The following is a 10,155-nucleotide window of genomic DNA, read 5'->3' as shown; positions in this document are numbered from 1 at the left end:
CCAGGACTTTAGGGATGAACGTGGTCATACTGCAATCTGAGGCAACATTGAAACAGTCCCAAATGAAAGAACAGAGAGACCGCAATGAGTTTATTGCATAGAATAACTGCTGCATAAATTAATATAGCTACGCTTAAAAATAAGAGCAACACATTGCCAAAAAAGGACCAAAGGGAAAGAAGCTGGAATTTTTTGTTCAGTTTTTGCTTATGTGAGTGAACATCGCAATGACATGTTTACATTTTAGAGTTCCTGTGAGAAAGTTGATGTGCAAAGACCATTTTGGCACGATGAGGTTGCACTTTTGTCAGAGGTCATCCAACAAAGTAAGTGCTATTTATCCTAACATTTGCGTTCCTGCTGATCTGGCCAATGAGCGTGTTATTTTCTTATCACATACTATAAGAAATAGGCCTGCTGTTGCAAAATCAGAATTGTTTTAAGTAGTCTGACGTTATAAAATTGTGCGTGCGTGTGTGTGCTCTCTCCCAGATTTATTTCCTGGGTGGGGTAATTGCAGAAAGGCATTGTGACTGTGATTATGTGCTTATACTGTGATGTGCTTTTGCAAGCCCTAAGCAGTCATTAGCAAAGTCCACACATCAGTGATTCTACCCTGATGACCAAGGTGACATAGGGATTATTTTACTAACTGAGGGACCTGTTGAAGATGTTTCATATAGAAATATTTGTAATTTAACTGGTTAGTTAGTTAACATGTTAAGTTTGAAGGCTACACATCTGAAACTCATGTTAATTACACCGCACATGTCTGACAGTTATAATAACGTCAGACAGTGCAAGAAAAACATAACACATGGTTTTATATTATCAAATTCTGGAGTAGACCCATTAAGAGGGTCGGCGTCAAGTAGCCTATCCATCCAGTTGTTACATGAGCACCATGCCATTCTGGGCTTGTCTAACAACGGAATTAGAAACTTCATGTGTTCAACTCCTCCTCCTCCCCACTCTTAGCGCATCTGCTAGACTCTGGACAGAACGACGTGAGGTTGCGTGGAGAACATAGCAATACTGGTGCAGGTTTTTTCAACATTTAATGTAGTGTAAATTAGACTTACTTTGAAAAGTCATTGAATGTACCTTATTTTCAACGGGAAAATGATATACCACATAAAGTAAAATATTAGTAATTATCAGTCATAACCTATTTAGTTGAATTAGTTGTATTATGGGAGTGCGTTCATTTGTCACGCTTTATGCGTGTGCGCACGTATGTTTATTCGTTTGCATACTGCAAACTGTCCAATCTCAGCGGAATCCACCAGAGACAAGGCCAGGAAATAACCAAGCCGCAGGTACATTACGGCAGACAATACAATGGGCGCACAATGGTAAAGTTTTTAGCCTTCTGAGTCACGGCTCGGAATATCGACCACCAAAGCAAAGAGGCGCCGATAAAGAGCAAGTCCAAGAGAGACCTGTCACCATCATTAGCGATGGGGAAGCCAAAAAACCCTCTGATTCATCGAAACCGCTTCCCTCATCTATTCACACAGTGTCCGGCGCAGGAGCGCGCCCGCGCTGGATACCACCTCGAGTTTCAAGGCCCCCTAGGGGACGGGGACAGGGGCACCAGCAACAGGATGCCCATCCAAGTGGCCTTGCAGAAACGAAGGCAAATGGCACGACGAATGGGACACAGGACAAACCGTCACCATCGCCGAGAAGAGAAGACATGATGGCAGGAGATGATCCTTACAACCCATACAAGACCTCAGATTCAGATAATCCTTACTACAATTACTATGACGTGTACGAGAGTCCCAGGCGCAGAGAGAGACCTGGATATGGCACAAGGTACCATCAGAACGGTAAGAATGGTTGAATTGGTTAGAATTTGAGATGCATTTGCTGCAGAATTATTTTCCCAGTACATGTAGCTTTAAAAAGAAAAGTTCTGTGTTATTGTTTTTCTTCATATAACATTAACTTGTGATTAAGACAAATACATATCCTCTAGGTCTGCCTGATCTTGTGCCAGATGCATACTACATTCAAGCCTCTGCATATGTCCAGAGAGTTCCTATGTACAACCTCCGATGTGCAAATGAAGAGAACTGCTTGTCAAGGTACTATTGGAACAAACACTACAGATTTAAAGAGAAGGTTATTGTCCAACAACTTCATTTGTGTGAGTCTGATTGTGTGAGTTGTAACTCTTGAGTGTTTGTGGTTTAAGGTTGCCCTAGGTGCTTCTACACCTGCATTGCTTGCTGTTTGGGGTTTTAGGCTGGGTTTCTGTACAGCACTTTGAGATATCAGCTGATGTACGAAGGGCTATATAAATACATTTGATTTGATTTGATTTAAATATAATCCTGCTGCCAGTTGTAAGTGTCGACTGGTAGAATTCAACAAACCGTTTAAACGCTCCTCAGTTTACATGGAGAAATCATCACTAGGCAAACGGGTAAACTCATTATCAAAATTGTGGTCCTGTAGCTCAGTTGGTAGAGCATGGCGCTTGTAACGCCAGGGTAGTGGGTTCGATCCCCGGGACCACCCATACGTAGAATGTATGCACACATGACTGTAAGTGGCTTTGGATAAAAGCGTCTGCTAAATGGCATATATTATTATTATTATATTAACGCAAACAACCATATCCTTCTCGAAAGGAATCACTACTCGCTGTACCAAACCTTTCCCATAAATGTAAGACCAAACACTTTAATTAAAAGAAGGTATTTGGATTGTAAATGCACTCTATTCAATTCTGTGTCCAAAGTGTATTCAGTTTGTGATGTTGTGTTGGTGTGGCAGTTCAGCCTACAGAGCAAGAGACTATGACACCCGCATGCTTCTGAGGTTCCCACAACGTGTGAAGAACCAGGGGACAGCTGACTTCCTGCCAAGCAGACCGCGCTACTCCTGGGAATGGCACAGTTGTCACCAGTGAGTCTCTCCCAGTCTGTCTATATGACTTTCCACCTATGTCCAGATTTGTATGTTTCTCTGTCTCTATCTGCCAGTTACACAAACACTGTATCGTTTGTGCTGTTCTTTCGTTTTCCTTCTCTGTCTTACAGAGTAGATTCATGTCCTTCTATTGATCATTAACATACTGGTCTCATCAGACTCATTGGTCTGTCAAATATAGCATTGCAACATTTCATGGTAATGTGTTTGACTCCAATTTCCACTTCAAAATATTTGACTCCAAAACACAACTTGTACTGCACCTGAGAAATGTAATTCTGGATGTGAAGCCAGAACCTTCAGAGAGAGATGTCTATAACCTGTATACATTCAAAATATGCAAGTTCTCTTGATTCCATAGACGCCTGCATTTCACAATACCTCAGCCCATAGCTATGCTCTGAAGTAAGTCACATAATGTACTAACATCAAGTATGGGGTACATTTGGCAGAGTTCCAGTTAACATATTGACTTACATCCTGTAGTTGGTTTTTGTACAACTGATTTGTAAGTCTCAGTCTCATTGACTGGATCTTGACCTGAAACCTTTAAAAAAATGCATTCCTCAGCATTGGAACAACATGTTTGAATTTTTCTACAGTGCATGTTTGATTGAATGCCAGCCAAAGTGATGACCAAGTTATTGAATCAGTAATTTTACACTGATCGACCTCCATTGTCCTGATTCTCTCCAGACATTACCACAGCATGGACGAGTTCAGCCACTATGACCTGCTGGATTCCGGTGGGAGGAGTGTGGCTGAGGGACACAAGGCCAGCTTCTGCCTGGAGGACAGCTCCTGTGACTACGGCTACTACAGACGCTTTGCTTGCACCTCACACACCCAGGTTACCAACACAACCCTTGTGGCTTTATGTCATGTTGACAATCCGACCCCAGGAAGACTAGCTGTCACCATTGCCATCGGCTAATGGGGATCCGAATAAAAAAATAAGTCATAAATGTCCAACCATGGATGATTTTCCTGCTTTATCTCGTGTCTCAACTAATAACTGGACAGTGGCAATTTTACTCTTCTTGTATGTCTAGATTGTATAACTAGTTGTTTAGTACCAGGGTATGATGTCCAGCAAAACACATACATGCAGTTAAATACTCTGCAGGGTTGGGGTCAATTCCATTTAATTTCCAGTCAATTCAGAAAGTAAACCAAATTCCAATTCCACATGATCCTCATTTAAAATAATTGAACATAAATGGAATTGGAATTTCAATGTTCTTCTTGAAAATGACTGGAATTGAAATGGAATTGACCCCTACCCTGATACTCTGTAATGGAATGTAGGTGCTTCTTACTGTTGTCTAATCAGAGGTTTCATGTTGCTCCTTTGGTTATAGGGCCTTAGTCCAGGATGTTATGATACCTATAACGCAGACATCGACTGCCAGTGGATTGATATTACAGATGTGAAACCTGGGAACTATGTCCTGAAGGTTTGTCACAAAAACAAATGACATTATTGGCACTTTGTAGCTGAACACCGTCACACATTCCCATACCATCTCTAAGAATAATTTCTGTTGTTTTTATGAAACGCTATGAAACATTTGTACTTCTACCCTTTTTTTTTGCTCTTTTTGTGTTTTAGATCAGTGTGAACCCCAGCTATCAGGTTCCAGAGTCTGACTACAGCAACAACATTGTGCGCTGTGAGGTCCGCTATACTGGCAACTACGCCTATGTGTCAGGATGTCACGTCTCACAGTGAGTCTCGAAATCCCTCATCTCATTTTGCATAACATTGTGCATGTTTTTTTATAGTAGGAGTCGGGAGTAGGAGTAGGTCTAGGAAACCAGCCCAACTTTCAACACATGATTACTCAGCATCTTATTCACTGTAGTGTGCCAGACAGTAATCCTTTATAAACTTATTGTGACCATCTAATAATCAAAACTCACATTACAGGAAATATTATGCTGTGTGTTTTGATGTATGTGCTGTATGTGATGAAATTCTTTATTATTTTCTTCTCAGCTATTAAGAGGGGGATGTCACTCTCCAAACCACTGAGAAGCAATTCTGTGAAAACTCCATAGCAGAAAATGACAGAAAATTTGTGGATAAAGCACACATGGATAACTGCAATTATGTAAAAATGGCCATACTATTACCAAATTGACAGTTGACCAATTTGTCTGGTTAATGGAAGAAAAAAAACTCTGAGGTACATTTTATTCCTAAATTAAGCATGTTTTTGTAAAGCCATTCTGTATGTTCAATGAGGAGGTAATAAAATATGGATCTAATTACTTGATAGGTTTAGAATGAAAAGTATAGCCTCTATATTACATAGCCTATAGTTGGTTTTAAAAGGTCTAAACCAAATACATTGAATTTCAGATGTTAAAACCCCACCAACATTCGAAATGGCTTGTTTTTTTTACATATCAATTACAATATTCAGCACCACATTGTATGGAATCCATCTTCAGCTTGCTTAAAAAGCACAAAATGTAGCGCATGGTGAGATACAATTTTGTTTTTAACCATGGCATATTTCCCTCATCGTTGTATGTGTTTTACGTCAAACATATCATCACTTTAATCCACTCTTTCTATAATTATTCACATTTGCTTGCTATAGCTTGTATGTTTACAACTCAAGTTCAAGGTCACTTTAGATTTTTTAATTACATTAAAGGGTTTGAAAATTGGTATTTATTAGCAGTACACAGATCAGTTTTTTTGTAGGCCCAGGAATCAACTTCCAAAAATGAAATTTAGCATGAAATTAATTATCAAATGGAAAAATATTCTCTCAGTCCCATTGCAAAATGTGTAGAATTGCAGGAATTTAACTCTAAAATGTATCCTCTGTCAAGAGGTGGGCCACTAAAATGTTTTGCTCACAAGTTGCCCATCCCTGAGTAAAAGTATTTCCCATATAGTACTGGATACTGTACATACTGTGCCTGTGCTCTGAACCAAATATTCAAACAGAATTAGGATTCATTTGTTTTGTGAAATGCTTTACTTATGGTTAGTCTGCGAGCTCTCTTTCGTGCTGTTTTGTTTGATATTTATGCAATGAAAAAGCTCATATAACTGCACCGTTTTGATGTATTCCAGGAAATCTACTTGAATAAATCATTGTGACATTCATTGTGATTTTGTTTTCTTATTTAAACCATCGAAATATATTGTAGCTGGTTTTCACACAGTTGATTCATTTGAGATACAAATTATGTTGGTAAATTGATTAATGAGGCTCGCGGTCGTAATACCTCTCCACCCAAGTAGAGAGCAGCAGTGTGACTTTATTGTACTTCCATACGCTACAGTCAAAACAAGAAGAAGAATCCATTTCAACGAGATTTAACGAGCTAGCTAGCTGGCTCCCAAAACCTCCATATGTGTTTGCAAGTTCATATATATCTCGGGGCTTCATGCATTTAGTGTTGGAGATGTTTTTCCAAAATGCATAACGTCAGGATTTTCATTCCATCGTTCCGTTCAGAGGATAATCCGATTGAGAAAGGGTACACGGTAAGAGATCTTGAATGTCCTCTGCACCAGTAACGTTAAGCCTGTGCAAAAACTGCAGAACCACAATCATAGCATCGCAGGTTTGCAACACATGGTTGAAAACAAACCAAGAGTATCTTAGCTACTTCAATTTGGACAATGTTAGCTACTATCAAGGCAAACTTGACGTGACTAGAGTGGGAGTAAAGAAGACCCCGGTTGAGAGCGATCCATTCTAGGAATTTTGACCAGCGACCTTAAAAATCGATATTGACTGGTAGTCCTGACAGGGTGTGAAACTCCCGACCGTTTAATTTTGATAACAAAGTCACGAAAGAGCAGTTTTGTCCAACTAGCGTATTGTTTTAAATGGCTATGACTGTCAAATGTGAATTTGTTCAAATCAGAGTTATGTCTTTCAGTCTGTACGTTCACATTTATTTAACATTTCCTAACCATGACTGGTTATTTTTCTTCTCCAGGTCTTTAAAATCGACGTGCTAATGAATGGCAGACAGCATACAGTGAAGAAGCGCTACAGTGAATTTCATCATCTCCATAAAATAGTGAGTTTTTGTGTACCATCGATTATTTTCTGTCACGGCCATGCAAAATACTGACTAACTATTCTTGGTGGAAGAACAGAGCCCACTTTCTAAACATATATTGTATTCTGCAACATCCTGAGCCATCATTGTCAATGATATTGTAAGGCTGGTCTAGGTTTGTGGGGTGATAATTAGTGGAATCAGCTTGAGCTAGGCTTTGAAAGACTCCTCTACCCTCATCCACAGATTGCCCTGTGACCATGCTCAATTTGATATTTGCTTCTTTCAGCTGAAGAAGAGTATGACGCCTCCTGAGATACCCTCTAAGCATGTACGGAACTGGATTCCCAAAGTTCTGGAGCAGAGAAGACATGGTCTGGAACTATATCTACAGGTAATGAGAATACAACCACAGGGCTACACTGACTAGATATTCTGAATCCACACACTCTCAATCATTTGTATTAATAGGACCACTGACCTTTTTCCCCTGAAAACCATTTGCTTTTGTTTTTCTCGTGTCTGTTATTCCACAGACTATAATTATGGAGAATGAAGTTCTCCCAAAGATATTCCTGGATTTCCTCAACATCCGCCACTTTCCCTCACTGACAAAAATGGAAAGTTGTGGGTGAGTTTTTATACAATGTGCCCTATAAAAGTGAGGCTACTTTTATAACATCTCATCTGGGAAAGAAAATAGTTCCTCTATATAATGTCCCCAAACGGATTTTCCTATCTTGCATAATTTTTCTTTCTTTAAAGGTCATTTGAAACTGAATCTGAAGAGGCAAGGTTTGTTAAGTGATTTTATGTTGATTAGATTTGTAGTAGTGAATGTGTTGTAGGCTAACTTCAAAGTATGATGTCAAAATGCAAGTTCAGATTGCTAACTATTCTGAATAATTTTGTCAGAACATTGGCTTTATTAGACTTGTGAAACTTCTCCTTCTCCTCTCTGGTCTCTCTCTCTAGTAAACTGACCCACCAACCAGCAATGCTCTACCATAGAGACCCCTACATGCTCCCATCCTCCCACGGTAACATATCTTTTACACATCTTCAGGCTGCCCATGAATACATATTCAATATGGTTGCAATATTAAAGATCTATTTTGTCATATTTTAATCAAGTTTATTTGTCATATGCCCCGGATACACAATGCTCCCCCTCAATAATGCAACAAATAAGAATATTTATTAAAAATTAATACAATATGTAAATAGAAGCTCATTCGAATACAAATGTATCTTGTAAATACAGTAATATTGTATAGAACAAATCAGTTTTACTTTGCTTTTTTTCTCCCCATAGATACATTTTCAAATGTTGTCGTAGAAGGAGTGATACATGGAATATTCTTCCCAGACCTTCAACCAAGGTAGAGTTACTGTATATGGCAGCTTGGAGGACTTACTAGTAACTCCATGAAGATTAAGAAATGAACAGCTTGTATGAGTCAATTTTGTAAACACTAATAGTTGTGTGTTTATGATTATAATATTTTGTTTCTGTGTTAATGGATATCTTGATAATATTTGAGATGAAACGACTCAAAGAACTGCATTTTCTGAATGATTGTTATTCAAAGATGAACACTGTCATGATGTTGTGACAACATTTAAGATGATGCATATATTCAGCCTCATGGACCCACAGGCTGTATCCATCTACTAATGGTCTTTCACTCAAATTAAGGTGAGACCTTGAAGTTTTACACGGTGAAATAACATTACTAGGTCAAACACTTAACTCTAATATATTAGCTATGAATTAATGAAGGGCAACCGATCAAACATTTCAAACATGTGATTTAAAAAGCTGAAATATAAAAAGGGAAACTGAACTTGTACTGTCAGTGTAATAAGATGTCTTCTGTTGGTCTGCCTTATCTCAACTTTGTGTGAGTCCCTTTTTTTATTTTAAAGCAGATCAATGTGGTTCGTTGTTGCTCTTTTTGAACGTGGGACTGCTGCTGTAAACTTACAGGGCCATTTACACACCAGTCAGTTTTGATCCAATTTAAAGTGACTGACGCCGTACAGATCTGAACTCCTCGTGATGCTGTAGTGTTCCGCATATGGTAATGCTGTGTGTGTAATTGATAAGCCTCATACCCAGCTGATGCTTTTTTGTAGTAAGTCCAGCTCTTAGTTGGTCTGACATTACTTTGCGCTTGTCATTCATTAGACAATTTTGGATGGCTAATAATATAGACACTCTGAAAGACATGAGGATGGTCTGGACTTTCTATTGACTAGAGTTCTCTGCCATCCTTGATATTTCTATCTGATGTGGTCTCTGAATTGAGACCGGGTGAACATTAACACACTTAAAGCTAGGATCCTTTATTAAAACATCAGTGGTAATCCTGGATCTGTTTCAGTAAAAAGCTGAGGGATGGGGCAGGAGAAATGTTGCCACTCTCAAATTAATAGACAGAATGAATGAATGCAAGGACTGACCATCTTTGATATCAGCATTCGTTTTAACTATATTTTGAGGATAGTTTGTTTACATTTACAAACATTGGATTAAAACAAGTTTATATTTTGGGTTCTGATGGGTACGGCTGTCAGGCATTTTTCAGTTGTATTTTTCAAGAATGAATTGGTATGTAAGGGATAAACGCCAACTTTCAGTACATTACCTTGGAAATAATGGCTGATGCAGTCCCGTCGAGGCTCATTCTTGCAGGGTAATGTACAGAACAGAGGCGTTTACTCCGCTTATACCACAGTTGCCAAAGAAAAAATACTAAAGCACACATTTTCTAGGTAAAAAAATAGCATGTTTGAGTATTTTCATTTTGGATGTGTGATTTCACCTGGTAATAACTAAGGATTCTCGCTTCAAAGTAGAGGATTTTCCAGTTGTTAAATGAGAAGTAAACTTGGGTTAGTTGGAGTCATGTATAGAACTGTCTACTTCAACTGAGAAAATCATGCCTGTTGACAAATCCAGCCACTTTTGTTTTGGTATCTACTTTGTATATGTATGTACTGTACAGTATGTTTCTTGTGCCATGACACCCAACCAGTAATGATACTGTAGCACTTCAGGCAGAGCACAGTGATCTGTAAAGTATCATGATTAAGGCTGATGGCAATAAAGCATGACATTTCCTTCATGGTTTCTTTTTCTTCTCATTTCCCCCCATGTTTTTAAGGTTG

General features: G+C 38.8%; 2 protein-coding genes across 2 annotated transcripts; both read left to right on the top strand.

Annotated features, from left to right (window-relative positions):
- Positions 1–955: 955 nt before the first annotated feature.
- Positions 956–6,070, top strand: loxa (lysyl oxidase a). Its single transcript, XM_046317624.1, has 7 exons — positions 956–1,835; positions 1,985–2,093; positions 2,788–2,919; positions 3,640–3,793; positions 4,305–4,400; positions 4,556–4,671; positions 4,943–6,070. The coding sequence occupies exons 1-7, from the start codon at positions 1,193–1,195 to the stop codon at positions 4,947–4,949; spliced, it is 1,257 nt and encodes a 418-aa protein (XP_046173580.1). The 5' UTR covers positions 956–1,192; the 3' UTR covers positions 4,950–6,070.
- A 96-nt stretch (positions 6,071–6,166) lies between these two features.
- Positions 6,167–10,112, top strand: LOC124007222 (sorting nexin-24-like). Its single transcript, XM_046317625.1, has 7 exons — positions 6,167–6,454; positions 6,916–6,999; positions 7,271–7,375; positions 7,518–7,612; positions 7,747–7,776; positions 7,957–8,021; positions 8,297–10,112. The coding sequence occupies exons 1-7, from the start codon at positions 6,386–6,388 to the stop codon at positions 8,365–8,367; spliced, it is 519 nt and encodes a 172-aa protein (XP_046173581.1). The 5' UTR covers positions 6,167–6,385; the 3' UTR covers positions 8,368–10,112.
- Positions 10,113–10,155: the final 43 nt, after the last annotated feature.

The sequence above is a fragment of the Oncorhynchus gorbuscha genome, linkage group LG20 (assembly GCF_021184085.1).
Source record: "Oncorhynchus gorbuscha isolate QuinsamMale2020 ecotype Even-year linkage group LG20, OgorEven_v1.0, whole genome shotgun sequence".
NCBI lineage: Eukaryota > Metazoa > Chordata > Actinopteri > Salmoniformes > Salmonidae > Oncorhynchus > Oncorhynchus gorbuscha.
This window is presented reverse-complemented; position numbering and strand designations above follow the sequence as displayed.